The sequence below is a fragment of the Pongo abelii genome, chromosome 9 (assembly GCF_028885655.2).
Source record: "Pongo abelii isolate AG06213 chromosome 9, NHGRI_mPonAbe1-v2.0_pri, whole genome shotgun sequence".
Taxonomy (NCBI): domain Eukaryota; kingdom Metazoa; phylum Chordata; class Mammalia; order Primates; family Hominidae; genus Pongo; species Pongo abelii.
Window position 1 is genome coordinate 86,697,156 of NC_071994.2, and position 19,587 is coordinate 86,716,742.

At 37.0% G+C, this 19,587-nt stretch overlaps 1 protein-coding gene across 16 annotated transcripts in view; it reads right to left on the reverse strand.

Moving 5' to 3' along the window:
- The window catches only part of DLG2 (discs large MAGUK scaffold protein 2), a 2,173,778-nt gene that overhangs the window by 1,062,911 nt on the left and 1,091,280 nt on the right, over window positions 1-19,587 (reverse strand). For 14 of the 16 annotated variants that reach the window (XR_008511650.1, XM_024254994.3, XM_024254993.3 and 11 more), the window contains one exon: window positions 13,317-13,478. Coding sequence is in view for 15 of the 16 variants with exons in the window: in XM_024254994.3 (XP_024110762.1) it covers window positions 13,317-13,478 (162 nt within the window). In the remaining variant the exon portion in view is untranslated. The remainder of the gene's footprint in view (window positions 1-13,316; window positions 13,479-19,587) is intronic. The other 2 variants (XM_054526103.2, XM_054526110.2) reach the window with 1 other exon arrangement.

A 19,587-nucleotide genomic window follows, 5' to 3' on the forward strand; every position in this document is an offset into this window, starting at 1 on the left:
ATGCCATGCCTAGCTCTTATCCCACACACTGCCCTGCAGCTCTGGGAAAGCATCCCATAGAGAAATAATAGCATTGCTACGATGTACATTAGTCTTTGAGATGTAAATCATTTACATTTTCTTTTTACAAAACTATCTCATCAGAATTTGCACAAGTACACAAATGGACAGAAGAGTTAAATAATGATGAGACTTATTTTTACTGAATCAATCTGATGCACACAGTTTAGCTGGAGAGATTTGGGATGAAGAGAGAGGCTAGTCTAGCATCAACAACCTAGATTTGGCCCTTTACTAAAGCTGAAAATTGGCATTAACAAATAATAACTCAGTGATAACAATTTTCAATAACATCCCCTAGAAATTGAAATAAGTGAACCTCTGTTATCTGCTGAGTTGAGAACACCTGTTGTTTACTTTTCTTGGGAAACAGAGACATAAACTCAGGTCTAGGAATCCAAGACCCGGATTCCTGTCTCAGCTATAGTGTTAGCTAGGTGGCTGCCTTGGGAAAGTCTCATAACAGCTGTGATTCTTAGTTTCTTTATTTGTAAAATTAAGTAATTACAATATGTTATTTCTAATGCCTCTGCTGAGATGTAAGTCCAGTGATCTATGAGGCTTGCTATTGGATATCGGGTTATCTGATTATTTAAGGAATTTATTGCTGAACTTAAAAGCCTCTTGCCTCGGTCTATGCAGCACATTATCTAAACTGAAACAAGGTATCATCTTATTTGAGAAGGGGCTCCATTTTCTAATTCACATAAATATGCTGAATGAGTGTGGCAGCTTGGCTTTAATTGTTCATAAGAGAAGTAAAACCTACTTTTGGAAATGATATTTCAAATAGTTTTATATTGCTTGTTTATAATTAAAAGCAGGTAATATGTCTTATAGTCCACTGAGAAAATAAACTACCATCAGAAACAACTTTTTTAATTAAGTTTCTTTGGGCTGGCCATGGTGGCTCAAGCCTGCAATCCCAGCACTTTGGGATGCCAAGGTGGGCAGATCACCTGAGGTCAGGAGTTCAAGACCAGCCTGGCCAACATGGTGAAACCCCGTCTCTAGTCTCTACTAAAAATACAAAAATGAGTTGGGCGTGGTGGCACACACCTGCGGTCCCAGCTACTTGGGAAGCTGAAGCAGGTGAATCACTTGAATCCAGGAGGCAGAGACTGCAGTGAGCAGAGATCATGCCACTGCACTCCAGCCTGGGTGACAGAGCGAGACTCTGTCTCAAAAACAAACAAACAAAAAAAAAAAAAAGAAAAAAGAAAAAATTTCTTCACATGTAATATGAAGCAGTGAAACTAGAAAATCTCTAGAGCACCAGTCCTGAAACCAGAAAATCTCTGGAACACCAGTCTAGAGTACCTTCAATTACTATAATTCCAAGTTAACTTTGTCTCATTACTTCTGTATGTGCCCTATTGCTTAATGGGCCTTAAGGTCAAGGTGGGAGGTGGGGAGCTGTTCTGTTCTATGTAAAGGAACTTCAGTAAGTGCCTCTTGAATGCATTTTAAGTGAACTTACCTGTGACCCAAAATTGGCCACAAACTCTAACATACTCAATGTTCTGCCAATTCAGAAGAAACAAATCATCTGCCTTCAGAATGACTTTGGTGAGTCAGCTGGACTGGAAGAATATATCCTGGGAGCTACATTAGGATTAAACCTGATTGCTAGACACTGACAATTCCTCTCCGAGTTGGAGAAAATCAATTCAACCTTCTCTACCATGTTTTCTTGTACAACATTCTGCCTTATATAAGATTATATAAGTTTCCTTTGTATATACCAATAGAGGCATTTAAAAATTGCCGTCTGGACTATTTTTATACTTATTAAATAAGATGAAGTAAGTACTTTGCTGTATAGCTTCTGTCCACTAAATGATCCTTGCACATCCTGATTATCTTTAAAGGTTATGCATATGTTCCAATATCTTCCATCACTAGCCTCAAAAGAAAGCCATTTCTTTATGCTTTAGTAAATTCTTGTTTGGACCACTCAAAATGTCCCCAACTCATTTGCTACAATTTGAGCTAACCAACATGACATTCACTTTTGCAGCAGATATAATAATTTGAATAACACATCCTTACTTAGCTGAGATAGGAATGTTCTACAGTGTAAAACCATTCTCTGAAGGACATCATGGATGAGGATATAACAATTTCCAATCATTACTGAGAGCTCAAAGAGTTAACTAATCTTAAATTTAGATTAGTTCTTAAATACATATGCACTTTCTACTTTTTAATGTGAAATAATTACCATTTACTGAGCAACTACTAGGCGCCAAATACTACAGACTTTCCATGTATTATCTCAAGTAATCTTTACAGCATGGAATGTGAATTCCATACTATTATTCCAAGAGGTTAGAAGTTAATAGATTTACTAATAGACACAGCTAGAAAGCAACTAAGCCACAATGTAAACACAAGTAAGTCTGATTCTAAAGCCCATCTGCTTTCCACTATATGCTATTACTTTTCTGGTTTAGCTGGGAAAGAGTTAAAAATTCAACAGCACTATCAGTGTCAGAATTAATTTTTGCAGAGTTTGGAAAAATTTCCAATTATCTTTGCTAAGAAAAAAGAATTGAAAACATGCTCACCAAAAGGTTACAATTCCAGACTTTTTAGAAATATGGGAGGGATGTAGAAGTTATATATCATTTTAGGGTACCACTAACAATATCATCTTTAACCACAGTAACAATAAGTGCCTCATATTGATGAGCAGCCTCTGTGAGTGTTAATACATTATTTCTAACTGTTACAGAAAGTTTTGGCAATAGTGAAATCTTAGTTTTGAGAAAAATTTCTGTGTAACTGAGTTAACTCTAGAAATATCTACAGCTACAAATAATCACTATTAAGACTTATCTAGAATTTTCTATAAACACTTATTTTTAAAACTTATGATTTTAATAACCTAATATTTCTTAGAAAAAAATTCATTATTATCATTATTGTTATTAATACTATGTAGGTAAAAGAAGTAGAAAATTTGAATTTCATCGCACAAACTCATCTTTCAAAACCCATAGAGACAACCCCTTCCATGGGTGTCCAGTCTTTTGGCTTCCTTGGGCCACATTGGAAGAAGAAGAATTGTCTTGGGCCACACATAAAATACACTAACTCTAATGGTAGCTGAAGAGCTTAAAAAAAAAAAACTGCAAAAAATATCTCATAATGTTTTAAGAAAGTTTACGAATCTGTGTTGGGTCCATTCAAAGCTGTCCTGAGTCACAGGTGGCCCATCACTGCAGGTTGGACAAATTTGCCTTAACCCTTGATGACTTTGGTTCTAAAAGGAATTCTTATATTTTAAGATGCTGGTTCAGTCCTATGCCTAATATTCCTTTCTTCCCGCTTTTCAATATCTGGCCTAAATAGCCAGAATTATTGGGGGTATGCTGTTTGTACCCTTTCCAGTTAAAGATAATTGAGGAAAGAAATGCTTTATTTGCATGGAATTTCAATCAGGAGATTTTGTGCCTACTCAGAATGCGTCTGTCGAGGCCATATTTCAACCATTTCCTCTCACCACGGACTAGTCCTGGAACACAATGCGCTGTGCACAAGTCACAAATCTCTGCCAAACCCTTATGTTTTTATTAACTAAGAGCTTCTCAATTTAGCTTCACAAATCTGTTTCTTCCTCAAGACTAGATGCTTCCAGGATGATCATCTCAGCTACTTCCACCATCTAGTGGCAAGAGATAGAAATGAAAAGATTTTACATTTTTAAAGATTATTGCCTAAAATATCAAGAATCAGAATAGTTTATTCTAATCAGTGGTATTACTAAAAACATTATGTCTAGAAAGGAAAAATAAACACATTATTTTCAGTTGGTAGTCAGGGCCTCATGACTATTGGGGTCAAATGTAACTCATAAGGTATTTCTTTTTTCTTTTTTCTTTTTTTTAATTAATCAAATAAGTATTTTTTTTGTCTAGGATTTCCAGGACTCAACACAATCTTAGGCATTGTAGAGGAGCTACAAATTTTTGTATTTAAAATACATGATTCCCTTTTAGTAGAATTTCATAACTTAGTTATGAAAATAGAAGCTCCAAGCTACTAAGGGCTAAATGTTGTTGTAAATTTCTCACTGCTTCATGTTATCCTCGGTAGGTACCTCTTTCTCCCCAAAGCCCATATATGGTGGTGGTGGTACCTGTGTTTCAGTCCTCTGTGTTCTCCTCCCCTCTCCTGAGCAATCCCACCCATATTCATAACTCCAACTACACTGAAAATGTCAAAGTTTCCATTTTCTAGATCAGATCTTTATTTCTAACTGACTGTTGAAGACTTCTACCTGGGTATAACATAAATACTTCAAAATCAGTTATTCCAACATACACTCAGAAATTATCCTACTCCCTCCCCTGCCACTCTAAAATCTGCTCTTCCTCTGGCATTCTTGGTTTCATTTCATGATACATCCTCTACTCAGGGGTCAAATTTTAAAAATTGTAAATTATCTTCTATTTCTCTCTCTCTTCTACCTTCTATATGTAATAGGTCTCAATGTCATGATGATATCTCTTTCTAAATAAGCCTTCTGATCTATCCTTCCCTTCAACCCCAATACCTCTGCTTTACATCAAAGCTTATCTATCTTTTACATTTCATCTGATGTCCTTGAATCTAATGTCATACCTTTCCAATTATTCCTTCCACTGTACCACATGACATGAATAATGGTCTAATTTGCAAATCAGGTCATGTCACTCTCCTTTTTAAAAATTCTGTAGTCACCCCTCATTACCTACAAGGTGTAGTCCAGTCTCTACATAAGGTCCTTCATTACCTGTTCATGCCCATCTCTCTTGCTTTATGGGATGTTTGGGCCCATTATATGCCCCTTTCCTTAATTCTTATATTATGCGTCAGTATCCTAGTCAACTACTTGGCAATTCTCAGAACTCTCCATACTGTTACGCAACTGCTAGAGCATAGGGCAACCTTGACTTTTCTCCCTTATTTCATACTGCCTTCAAGTAAAAAATGATCTCGTGTATAATTATTTTTCTCTGACAACACCCATCCTAACCTCTCCAGCTCCAAAAAATTAAACAGTTTTTCTAGGTCTTGAGAGACCTCTTCTTTGCTACTTTCTTTATTGTACACTCCAAAAGTATATGTGCCCAACCAAAATATAATTTTATACTAAGGAAATAATTCTATGACAAAATATGTTTGGGAAATACTTTGTACTAATCATATTTCCATCTTAGATGTTTATATTTCGTATTATTATAGCAAAGGCTCTGAGAAATCCTTCAATAAGTTAATGGATTTAACTCCTCAAATGTGTTTAAGCATTCATTCATACCTTTATTTTAATAATGCTGACAAAATTCCACCAAACATACTTTGGGAGATGCTAGTCTAGTTTCATTTTAGATTTCGATAAGGGAGTAAAATGAAAAACAAAACAAAACAAAAATAAGATGCAGTCCAGGTCATGGGAGCTTACACATTTACTAAGAGCAAGAAAAATGGCAAACCTAGCGGAAAGAACATTATATAGTAGTCCTTCCTGATCTTAGGTTGCACTTTTCATGCAGTTTCAGCTACCAAAGGTCAACTATGGCCTGAAAACAGGTGAGTACACTAAAAGATTTTTTGAGAGAGAGAGAGCACATTCACGTAACTTTTATTAAAGTATATTGTTATAAATATACTTTATTAGTTATTGTTGTTAATCTCTTACTGAGGCTAATTTATAAGTTTAACTATGTGATAACATACATATGAAAACATAGGAAAAAACATAGTATAAATAGGATTTGGTACTATCTGCAGTTTCATGCATCCACTGGGGGTCTTAAAATGTATCCCCCAAAGATAAGTGGGGACTAATGTATAGTTCAACAAATAATTTTTAGAACAATAGAATAAGGCATATTTTAAAATGATGACTATGTGGGATGCACTAACTCCTTGTGCCATAGGGTCTTATGACCAGTCGGGGTTGGCCAAGAGTTAACAGAAAAGACTTTATGTAGGAAGAGGGTTCTTATTGTATTTTTGTCTAAAACATACTTTCCTATGATTGTGCTCTGGCAACTCTAGTAAGAAAACAGTATAAAAATATACATTGTTATCCTTTGTCTATAGTTTTTTATTGGCTTCTTCATGCTTCAGCTCTCCTCCTATAGTTTCTCAAATGTGCATTGCCTACAGATGCTCAAATGTCTTCTTATATATACTCAACAAGTGCCCAGTTGTCTCAGGGTATTGAAGTTTACCCAAACCTCACATACTCCTAAATTCCAGCAAAGCTCCCCAGAACTGTTTATTCTAGTCCCTGTGAAAATTCGAAGACACACAATAATATTTTTCTGATTAAAGTAATTCACACCAATTTATAAAAGGAGGCTTTAATCTTCCTTGTAATTAGTCAATGAACCTAAGAATCTAAGCTGGTTTTGACTGCAAGACACATTTCTTTTTCTTTTTTAATACACCCTAGGAAACACTGCCAATTTTAATCGCAAGATGCCATCGATTTTAAGACACATGCAGATTTCAGATATGTTAATATGTGATAAACTATGAAGTTTAGAATTTATGAAATTTTGTATAAGTGATGATTAGGTAAGGAAGAAGAAGACAGCAGTTAACTCCCTCCCTTTCTCTCTCTCTCTCTCTCGCTAATAAATACTCCTAAAGGGTACTCTGGTGGGTGCTTGGGCCCCATGGTTTTAAGTTTGAGGAGTTCAAATTTCAGTTTCGGAATAATAAAAATTAACAAATAATTATGAATTAAGTCCCCCAAAAGAATAATCTAGATACTGAAAATCATGTTTCACTGCTCTTTGTTTTCCCATTACTTGGTGCTATAGTAGGTACTCAATTAATATTTATTGAACTGACCTAAAGTGAAAAGACCTAAACTGAAAAGAAAATTCTTGTGGTTTATTATAGGCCAATTATTTTATGAAAGATTCTAGGTAGCATCTGAAGAGAATGCATCCGCACCTTGAGGAAAGGAAAACTAATTCCCTTGAATTCACCACTAAATTGCATTTCTCTTTCCAACCCCATACTTCACACTGGCCAAGGCACTCTAATGAAAACAGTCTAAGAAAGCCCATCTATCACTTAGGCAGCTGGTGTGCACCAAAGACAGATGAGTCTTAGAACCAAGGCTTCAAGTGATACACGATGATGGAGAAAATGATACTCAAACCTGTGACAGTGAGATTATTCAGCTAATGATTCAGAGCCCACTCAATATGACATTTAAACTATTATCCAGCAATCTCACACTCTGTTTAGGCATGCCATATGTAAATTCTCCATTAATACTAGAGAGTCACATTGTTTTCTCAGTAGGATTCCGGGGGAAGCATCTGATTATGTGTTTTACCTCCTTTTCTTCCTTTTAGTGCTTGACCCAAGAATACGAGACAGATAAAAGAAAGTAAAGAAGTTGAAAATATGACCGTTCTAATGGAGACCTTGTACCTTTTTAGCAGTTCCCTGACTCCAACAGGCTTCCTTTATAAGAAAATAACCCATTAGATTTTAATCGTTGCAAGTTTTTCGACAGTTGAACTGTGATAATAACAACTTGATTAGGAAATGTATCCTGTTGCTATAAAAATATAAGTGCTTGAATCTGATATCGCAGTGCTTTGCTGGAGCTCACTCATACTAGCTCATGAGAGCCTCATATGCCTCCATTTCCAAATATTTAAAAAGTAGCTTTAGGTTGGTAGCCTGAAATCAGCCATGCTGGGAATATTTACATCACAAAATTGGCCAACCTTAAAACGGACTTTTATTTTCCCCTAGAAAAATGGTACACATTTATTCCTATTACTATTGGTGATGAAGGAGAGATACACAGAGTGTCTTTACTAAGACAATCTAACAGCATATCTTGAGCTATAAAATCCCAGATCATACTGAATGGACAAAAGTTGGAAGCATTCCCCTTGAAAACCAGAACAAGACAAGGATGCTCTCTATCACCATTCCCTTTTCAACAGAGTCCTGGAAATCCTGGACAAAGCAATCAGGCAAGAGAAAGAGGAAAAAGGCATCTAAATAGGCAGAGAAGAGATCAAACTATTCCTGTTTGCAGATGATATGATGCTATACCTAGAAAACCCCTTAGTCTCTACCCAAAAGCTCCATGATCTGATAAACAACTTCAGCAAAGTTTCAGGATACAAAACCAGTGTACAAAAATCAGAAGCATTCGTATCTACCAACAACATCCAAGCTGAGAGCAAAATCGAGAACTCAATCTCATTTACAATAGCCACAAAAAGAATAAAATATCTATGAATACAGCTAACCATGGAGGTAAAAGATCTCTACCAACGAGGATGACAAAAAAATTGCTCAAGGAAATCGAGATGATTCAAACAAATTGAAAACATTCTGTGCTCATGGATAGGAAGAATCAACATTGTTAAAATGGCCATACTCCCTAAAGCGATTTACACAGTCAGTGGTATTCCTATCAAACTGCCAATGACATTCTTCAAAGAATTAGAAAACAACTATTAAAATTCACATAGAACCAAAACAGAGTCCAAAGAGCCAAGGCAATCCTAAGCATAAAGATCAAAGCTTTAAGTATCACATTATTGGACTTCAAACTGTACTACAAGGCTACAGTAACCAAAACAGCATAATACTGGTAGAAAAACAGACACATAGACCAATGGAACAGAATAGAGAGCCCAGAAATAATGCTGCACACCGACAACTATCTGATCTTCAATAAAGTGGACAAAAACCGGCAATGCGGAAAGGACTCCCTAGTCAATAAATGGTGCTGGGACAACCGGCTAGCCACATACAGAAGATTGAAACTGAACCCCTTCCTTATACCACATACAAAAAATCAACTCAAGATGGATTAAAGACTTAAATACAAAACCCAAAACTATAAACACCTGGGAAGATAACTTAGGAAATACTATTCTGGAAAGAACCTGGTGAAGATTTCATGACGAAGATGTCAAAAACAATTCTGACAAAAACAAAATTTGACAAATGGGACCTAATTAAACTTAAGAGCTTCTACACAACAAAAGAAACTATCAACAGAGTAAATAGACAACCTACAGAATTGGAGAAAATTTTTGCAAACTATGCATCCAATAAGGGTCTGATATTCAGAATCCATTAACAAGCCAAAAAACAATCCTATAAAAAAAAGTGGGAAAAGGACATGAGCAGACACTTTTCAGAAGATATATATGCAGCCAACAAGCATATGAAAAAATGTTCAACGTCACTAATAATTTGAGTAATGCAAATCAAAACCACAAAGAGATACCATCTTACACCAGTCAGAATGGCTTTTATAAAACGTCAAAAAATAATAGATGCTGGTGAGGTTGCAGAGAAAAGGGAATGCTTATACAGTGCTGGTAGGAATGCCATTATTTCAGCTATTGTGGAAAGCAGTTTGACAATTTCTCCAAGAACTTAAAACAGAATGGTCATTCGACCAAGCAATCTCATTACTGGATATATACTCAAAGGAATATAAATTGTTCTGCCATTAAGACACATGCAAAGTTATGTTCCTTGCAGCACTATTCACAATAGCAAAGGCAAGGAGTCAACCTAAATGCCTATCAACAGTAGCTGGGATAAGGAAAATGTGGTACGTATACACTACAAAATACTGCACAGCCATAAAAACTTCGGGAGGCCGAGGCGGGCGGATCACGAGGTCAGGAGATCTGTAGTCCCAGCTACCCAGGAAGCTGAGGCAGGAGAATCACTTGAACCTGGGAGGTAGAGGTTGCAAGTAGCCAACATTGCGCCACTGCACTTCAGCCTGGGTGACAGAGGGAAAATTCGTTTCAAAAGGAAAAGAAAAAAAATAAAGTAAAAGAAAAAGAATGAGATCATGTTCTTTGCAGCAACATAGATGGAGCTGAAGGCCATTATCCTAAGCATACTAACACAGGAACAGAAAACCAAATACTGCATATTCTCACTTACAAGTGCGACCTAAACAATGAGTACATATGAATACAAAGAAGGGAACAACAGACACTGAGACCTACTTGAAAATGATGGGTGGAAGGAGGGTGAGGATTGAAAAACTACCTATTTGATACTATGCTTATTACCTAGTGATGAAATAATCTGCACACCAAACCTCCATGATATGCAGTTTACCTATATAACAAACCTGCACATGTACCACTGTACCTATAATAAAAGTTTAAAATAAATAAATAAATAAATAAATAAAAACTAAAACACATCTTGTTTAGTATAAACAACACCTCGAGAAGGTCATGACGAAAAAAATCCTGGTGTCAAAATAGCTACCTCACAGTCTGGGTGTAGAAATCCTTGACGAGCTTCCCTTTCCCTCCTTTTCACAATACCTTGGGGCCATACCACAGAACTGGTGGTTCCAAAAAGGAGAAAAATCTATTAGGACCGTGGTGTTTTATCCCAGGGGCTTGCTATTCATAGCTGGCTGTTCTTAAAACTGACATGAGGTGCCCTCAATAAAAGGCTAGGAAATTAGTTAGAAGTGACATAAATATAACAGAAAATCTAGGCTAAGAGAAACCCATTGAAGTTGAATAGAGTTAATTCTAAGATTCCTGGAAGGCAAAGGATATAGGAAAAATTCCTTTGTTTATATGAGATCTGAGCTTTAGAAAAAGCATACTTTTCCCTCAACTCTGATATATATTTTCCAAATGAGACAGCGAGTAGCATAATAAATGATGGTGCAATCACCAAAACTGCAGATGTTCAGATAATTATATTATCATGTATATGCTGAAGACTTAATATACAAAACAAAGTTCCCATGGTGCTTTCATTGTTCTGTTCATTTTTTTTTTTTTTTTTTTTTTTTTTTTTTTTTTTACTGTAAGCAGGCTAGCATCCCTCATAATTATAATAGTACTAATTATAAAATTTGGACTTTCCTATTCCATTTTTGAATCCCAGAAGTAACACAATGAATTTCACTACTTTCAGGCATAATCCTACTCATAAGACAAAAGATGCAGTTATTTCAAATATTTCATCTATCATTATTAGTTGACTTAAATATAATACTAATAATCACCATATTATCAATTCTAGTAGAAGGATATAAAATGCTAGCCTTGATTATCCTACTTACTTAGCCTAAAGTCCTTTGGGAGGTATGCCCTAGAGTTGATTAAGGAGGAAAGTTTGGGAAGGGAGAAAGGTGGCGAATTTTGTGTATGTGTGTGTTGGGGGTTGCAACATGGACAGGGTCTCACTTTGCTGCCCAGGCTGTAGTGCAGTGGCATGATCATGGCTTACTCCAGCCTCAACTTCCTGGGCTCAAAGGATCCTCTCACCTCAGACTCCTGCATACCTGCAACTACACTTGCATGCCACCTCGCTCGGCTGATTTGTTAAATTTTTTGCACAGACAAGGTCTTGCCTTGTTACCCAGGCTGGTCTTGAAGTCCTGGTATCAGCAGTCCTCCCACCTCAGCTTCCCAAAATGCTGAGACTACAGGCGTGGGCCACTGCGCTTGATCTATGGAGGTTCTTATAGGGAGTTTTTCAACCAGTTTGAAAGAATAAAACTGAACTGTAAGTACCCTCAATGCAGTTCAGTCTCTCAGCCCTGCTCTTTCTCAATTTACAGTGGTTGGTACAGAGTAAGGATCAGCAATTGTTAGAAAATATTAAAGAGTACTGTCTAACTCTAGGAATCAGCAAGATTCTATACTGAACACAGAATTCTGATTCCTAAACAGGACCTTAGAGACAATTTTGTTTACCCTTCTGCGGAAGAAGGAGGCTTTCCTACAAAACCTCTGACAAGTCATTATCCATTGCTGAAAGATTTCTAGGGATAGGGAACTTCCGTCTCATGAAGTAGTCTATAATTTTTTTGAGTAGCTATAAATGTCAGGAGCTGTGGTGTTAAAATGATCCCAAATATAATATACATTCCTGTCAGTTATGCACAGTGGATCTGCTTCTGCCTTCTGCATGACATCGATGTGTTTTTCAGATGACAGCTGTTGAGGTAAAAAAGGTTTAGTCCCATGTCCCCCAATTCTTAATCTTTTCTTCTCCAGGTTAAACATACTCATTTTCACCAGTCATCCAAATACTTGCAAAGAAATTCTGGAGATTTGCACAATGAATCCCAGAAGCATAATATTAATATTTACATATTTTTACTTACTGTATAATATTTACTGGAATTTGACAATTGGTCTAATATTTTTATGTATTGGTAGTAGCTATAGCTAATTTGTTTGATAATACATTTTTAGCATACCAATATGTTTGAAATATTCCAAAATTAGAAACGTAAGGTTAAGCACAAGTTAACCTCTCTTAGATGTTTTTGCAGGTATAATAAGATCCAGAGAACACGGGAGACACTTTCATGTCTATATTTTTTATTGTGGCACAGCTATGTAGAAGTGCTGGCAAAATGAATGTTCTAGGTGATGAAATAAATTTTTGTTTAGAAATAATTACTAAGGAGTTAATTGGTAGGTGCTTTTATTTTTTTTCCATTTCAATTCTCTGTTATTTCAGCCGTATTCTGATTTTTTTCTTTTTAAACTTTAATCAACCTTTATAAGCTTTTTATCCAAAACACAAAATCCAGTAGTGCCAGTTCAGCCAAAAAAAAAAAAAAAAAAGCAGAGTAATTTGCAGCCAAGGGGCATAGAAAAGTATTTTTCTCATTTAATTATACCTTCTTCTTGTCGAAATATAATTTATCAAGCAATTGTTTAAAATTAAATTTTAAAAAGTAGAAAGTGTTGGGGAAAGTATGACACCAAATTGAAATAAATCTAGTAAACAATTTTCTCTAGGATAAAATAGAGGCATTGATTAGACAACTCACACATTTTCCTTTATAGTTTAGACAGTAAGGCAATCATTAGATGTGATCATGTTATATTTGCTCCCTTTGTCGGACCACGAGTACTGACAAACAGAGAGCATCTGAGCAAAACCTTGAGGTACTTGGGGTTTAAAAATATGTGGTTAGCTTATTTTGCCTTTCAGTGTTTCACTCTTGGCGCTTTCTTTAGTCCATTCTCAGCAACTAAAATGATTTTTCCAGATATTCAAACAATTGCAATAAAAATATGTCCCAAAAATACAAGGTGGGCCTCCAATGCACAAGAAAGACCCTTTGGCAACCCATGTCCTCTATCATGTTTTAAAAGAGCCTCATTTAATTGGGCCAGCAAACATCTCCATTAGCAATTAAGACCAACCACTGTCACCAACTATAAAGTCAGAAGAGCAATATAACTGACCTTCAGAGGAGAAATATGAGACTGCAAGACGTAGCCATGAACATTTTCTATTTGAGAGAGGTTCTTTTCTGATACATGCACGAGTTCTGGGCCTCTTACTTCATGGGTTAGTCGAGGTAAGGAATGATCATGTGGAGCGTCCTCATCTTGATATCGATACTTCTAGGAGAAAAGAAAAGAAAGGAGAAGTATGTATATATCAGTGTTTGTAAAGCATACAGACTGAACTTCATATTCTAACTTCATCAATAGGACACTGTGTGCACCTACTGTTGACTTCACCAAATGGGCTTTGCTGTAGACTCTTCTGACGGTCACCATAGACCAGGTCAAATGCAAGCAAAACTGAGTTAACCACGAATATTGACCAATGTCCAGACTAGTTTCTGCCTGACAATATACTCTCTTTGTTTATGAGCTACAGAAAGGTGGATAACAAATGAGACAGAACATTTACTTTACTCAAGTAAATGAGTAAGTAAGTAAGGAGGTAACCCTCCTGACCAGAGTAGCTAAGTATGTGTTAAAAATTATAGGTTATGGGTGGAGAAGAAAAAAAGTACTGAGCAAGAAGAAAATGGAATTCCAATATATCCCATGTAGAAAACTTAATTTTCTTTCAGAATTTTTGAGTAATTTAAGTTCCTTTTGAAATGAGGAAAAAATTTTGTCACCCACATTATTTGTATTAGACTCAAAGAGAAGACAACCTTATTTTTCTTTACTTCACCCCCTAGGAGAAGGAGTATTGATTTGGGTTAGTCAGATTCCAGGACAAAAGATCACAATTTTTAGAAGCAGAGCCAGCTCTTTTAAATAATTCTAAAAATCAAGGCAAGGTATCTGCCTATACTGTGATGGCTCCCTGAGGGGACAGAGGTAAATACTTCTTTCTCTCTTGTTTCCTTTTCCTCTTTTCTTAACCATCTTGCTTACACATGACTGTACCAGTAAAGATCATTGTTAGAGTCTTCCAAGCAGATATAAGGAAGTTGGCAGAGAAAAGAAAAAGGTTCAGGGTTAGGAATGCTCTGAGGGAGCTCAGCCCTCTTCTTGGGGTCTATCTCCATTTTCAGCCTCAGCCTGGGTCTCCATCCTATTTCTTTGTCTCTTTCTAGTTTGTACCCCTTTTCTCTTGGATCTGTCCCTTTAGAGTTCCATTGTTCCAAGGCTGTTGTCCTACCTGGGAAAGATGAAAGGGAACCCTCTACATCTCATCCCTAATTCAGATAATAAAGTGTTAGTTTGCTTTACTTTGCCTATGTTCCTTGTGCATAACACAGGGATATTGGGTGCAGGGATCTAAACATTGTCATAACACCATCACAGGCTTAATTGTGATGTCTAACCTCTTCCCAGTGTCCCATTATTGTTATCATCAATGGTTAATTTTTTCATATACATATATATATATAAAATTTCTAGGACATCAGCTCTCAGACTGACTCATAGTGGAAAAGTAACAAGAACCACTCCAGGGATGGTAATTCAATCTGTTGTTCACTCTTCCTCAGAAGCAGATTATCAATACTTATACTTTCTGGGGCAGGGTGGGCTTTCTTCAATGTCCCAAGTAATATCTGTCTCAACAAAAATAACAATGTCATAACTGCAGTTTCCAAAGGACTCTCACATACTTGTTCCATTGCAATCATTCTTGGCCATTTTACCTATGAGAAAACTAACACCCCAAGAAGTTAAGGTACTTGTCAAGAGTCACCTTAACTGATGGGCATCTGCGCCAAGACCCTATCCAGATCATTGCAATCTGAATCCTCTTTCAATTATCATCAGCCTCTCCCCTAACCCATAAAGAGATGAAGTCCAAGTCTGAAAACTGAATTGGCTGCTTGGTGGAAAAAAAATCACTGAGAATACACAACACAATGAGGTTAGAACATTTCTGTAAACTGCAAATACCATGCTTTTGTTTATCTAACCCTATGAATAATTTGGGAATGTAATCTGCCTCAGAAACATGGATCAAATTTAACATTCACTTTTGATCAGTTATGCTCATTGTGAGTGGAATAATGTCACACATGTGCCTATTTTACTTTCTCTGGCTTTCAACCCATTAACTCCCACGTCTGCTCCACATTTTCGATTCTCTCATAAAGTCACTACCATCTATGTTGTCATCTGAGCCAGAAAAGTAGGAGTCAATCAGACTCCATCCTGTCTTTTGCCTGCTGCCATCTGCCAATTTAATAAGTTAATGAATCTGCCTGATGTATATCCTAAATAATACTTGAGTGCATGCTCTCCTTATTCTTCCCACACCCCCACAAACACTGTCCATGTTCAGGATCCCATAAGCTCTCAGCCGGGCTATAGAAACAGCCTCTGAACTGGCTAGCCTGTCTGTGGGGTTGCCCCTTTCCCATAAATTCTCTACACTGATCCAGGGCACTTTGTGAATCACATGCTGATAAAGTCCTTCTTGAAAACTTCCAATGGCTCACACTATACAAGCTTTCTTACACTGCCATAACCCTACTATATATGCTGAACCCCCATTACTTCTGAATTACTTTTTTTTTTTTTTATGAGACGGACTTCAGCTCTTGTCACCCCAGGCTGGAGTACAATGGCGTGATCTCAGCTCACTGCAATCTCTGCTTCCCGAGTTCGAGCAATTCTCCTGCCTCAGCCTCCCGAGTAGCTGGGACTACAGGCAGGCACCACCATGCCTGGCTATTTTTTTTATTTTTAGTAGAGCCAGGGTTTCACCATCTTAGCCAGGCTGGTCTCAAATTCCTACCACAGGTGATCCATCCACCTCAGCCTCCCAAAGTGCTAGGATTACAGGCGTGAGCCACCGCATCCAGCCCTGAATTACTTTTGTTCTCAACATTCTCACTCCAATAATTATAAAATAAATATAAACAAACTCATTTTTAAGCTTCTTTTAAAATTTGTGGTAAAATACACATAAAATATTGACCATTTTAATCATTTTTAAGTATACGATTCAGTAGTGATATTTATATTCACTTTGTTGTGCAACAGATCTCCAGAACTTCTTCATGTGCATGTTCCCATAACTCCCGATAGTCTCCAATTACAACTCTTGTCATGCTATATGGTTGTGTATTTTCTGTGTTTTTCCACTGAACTGTAAAATCTTGTAAGGACTGGGACCACATTGGTATTGTTTATTCTCACATCTCCAGTCTTTAGTCAAATGCATGACACATATGATCAATAGGTGTTTGTTGAATATAGCCATGAGCGACCATTACACAAATGGATGAAATAGATATCAGTTGCTTAAGCCACAATACTATTTTGGCCACTGGATGAAAACTTTTTCACTGTAAAATGCTGTGAACTCAGGTTCAAGTAAAAAGGACAATCACATCATTTGCTTGACACAATCTAAAAGGACATCAGACTATTAAGTACTACATATCTTTCTCCTCATCATTCATTTCAGTATATACTAAGAATATGAACTGAAAAAAACAACTCTTGACCTCAAGAAGACCATAAATTACTGAGTTATACTTGTGCACAGATAAGCTACCATACCTCGTGATAAACTTAGTTCTGTGGGAGCAGAAATGGGTAAGCATTTGTGGCTGGCCGGCTGCAGCTTCCCAGTTTGAAACAGGGTCTGGAATACCATAAAGAGGTAAAAGATATTCCAGCCAAAGGCACAACATGTGAAGAGACATGTGGTAAGAGGGGATGATGTTTGAGGGAACAGTGAGGTATTAAAGTGGATTGTAGCAGATGCTATTGTGTCCCCATCCAAATCCATGGAAATCTTTTTTACCCATTGAAGGATCATATCTGCATAGTTTTCAGGAATATTATCCTTAGGTGATTGAAGCCTCCTCTCTTGGATGTCCACAGGAGTCATATTTGAACCCCAACTCTCATACCTCACGGTGAGACAAATCCCGTGATGTGAATTACACTACAAAGTATCCAGCGAGATTAGCTTAAATTTAGACTGTACCTGGACCTATATTTCTGCACAGTTCCTTTGTGTTTCCCTTACTCCCTATGTTTTTTTTTTTTTTTCTTGGAACTGCCCTCCATAAATCATGCACACATGAAATCTCATCTTAGGTCTGCTTCTAGTGAGCTGATATAAGACTTGGATGAAGCTTGGGATGTAAGGTACAGTGTGGCAGGAGGAGACTGGAAGGCAGACTGGAAGGCAGATTGGTGTCCACTGTAAAGAATAGGGAGTCATCAAAGAGACCCTGGGCCTAAATAATACTCTGCCCAGTGCCAACCAGACATTCCCGTGTTTTTTTTTCTTTGAGTCTTCAGCCTATGACTAAGCAAGAAATGACAAGAACTGATGAGAAAGTCACATCTTTTACTCAAACTCAAGCTTCCACAGGAACCACCCTGATATGATATAGCAGAATTTCTCTGCTTGTATTCAAATCTTTATTTCCTTTGGCTGAACAAAGGTACTGATTTATAATATTAGGATTAATATTAACACCAACATTAATGTTAATCCTAACACTAATGCAATATTACAACCAATAATAATACCAGCTACAGTTAATGTACCTGGAGCCGTATTAAATGCTTTATATCCATCATCACCATATGAGACACAGGTATTATTCTCTTTATCTTAGACTCAGATAATTAGGTATTTTTCTGAGCTTACATACCTGGAAAGTGACAAACCAGGTTTCAAATACAAGTTAATTTCACTCTAGAGAAAGAGCACTTATTCTAAGTTACTTAGGACTCAAAGGTCTTTAGAGGACAACTTTATCTTCAGGAAATAAAATTTTTAGGAAATATTCTTATACCCTAAGAATCAACCCTAACATTCTGGGTAATTCTGAGTCAAACTTTTCATTCCAAGGCTTGTCTGGTAGGTACTAATGTCATTCGGGGCACCTTTGAGGATTTCTGTATTGCCTACAAAATGAGGGCCATTGGCAGAAGGCCTCTGTATTGCAGTCTGTGCTTCCTTCTTTTTCTCTCCTCAGCTTGGTCTGTTGAAGGGGACTTGAGTAAAAGAAATTTTGTAACTCTGTGAGGAAAGTCATCGGTAGCTTGATGGAGATGGCACTGAATCTATAAATTACCTTGCACAGTATGGCCATTTTCACAATATTGATTCTTCCTAACCATGAGCATGGAAAGTAAGTTAAAGTCCATTTGGAACCAAAGAAGAGCCCACATTGCCAAGACAATCCTAAACCAAAAGAACAAAGCTGGAGGCATCACGCTACCTGACTTCAAACTATACTACAAGGCTACAGTAACCAAAACAGCATGGTAGATAAAGGCCAATGGAACAGAACAGAGCTCTCAGAAATAATACCACACATCTACAACCATCTGATCTTTGACAAACCTGACAAAAACAAGAAATGGGGAAAGGATTCCCTATTTAATAAATGGTGCTGGGAAAACTGGCTAGCCATGTATAGAAAGATGAAACTGGATTCCTTCCTTACACCTTACACAAAAATTAATTCAAGATGGATTAAAGACTTAAATGTTAGACCTAAAACCATAAAAACCCTAGAAGAAAACCTAGGCAATACCATTCAGGACACAGGCATGGGCAAGGACTTCATGTCTAAAACACCAAAAGCAATGGCAACAAAAGCCAAAATTGACAAATGGGATCTAACTAAACTAAAGAGCTTCTGCACAGGAAAAGAAACTACCATCAGAGTGAACAGGCAACCTACAAAATGGGAGAAAATTTTTACAATCTACCCATCTGACAAAGGGCGAATATCCAGAATCTCAAACAACTTAAACAAATTTACAAGAAAAAAAATAAAACAACCCCATCAAAAAGTGGGCAAAGGATATGAACAGACACTTTTCAAAAGAAGACATTTATGCAGCCAACAGACACATGAAAAAATGCTCATCATCACTGGCCATCAGAGAAATGCAAATCAAAACCACAATGAGATACCATCTCACTCAGTTAGAATGGCGATCATTAAAAGTCAGGAAACAACAGGTGCTGGAGAGGATGTGGAGAAATAGGAACACTTTTACACTGTTGGTGGGACTGTAAACTATTTCCACCATTGTGGAAGACAGTGTGGTGATTCCTCAAGGATCTAGAACTAGAAATACCATTTGACCCAGCCATCCCATTACTGGGTATATACCCAAAGGATTATAAATCATGCTGCTATAAAGACACACGCACACGTATGTTTATTGAGGTACTATTCACAGTAGCAAAGACTTGGAACCAACCCAAACGTCCATCAGTGATAGACTGGATTAAGAGAATGTGGCACATATACACCAT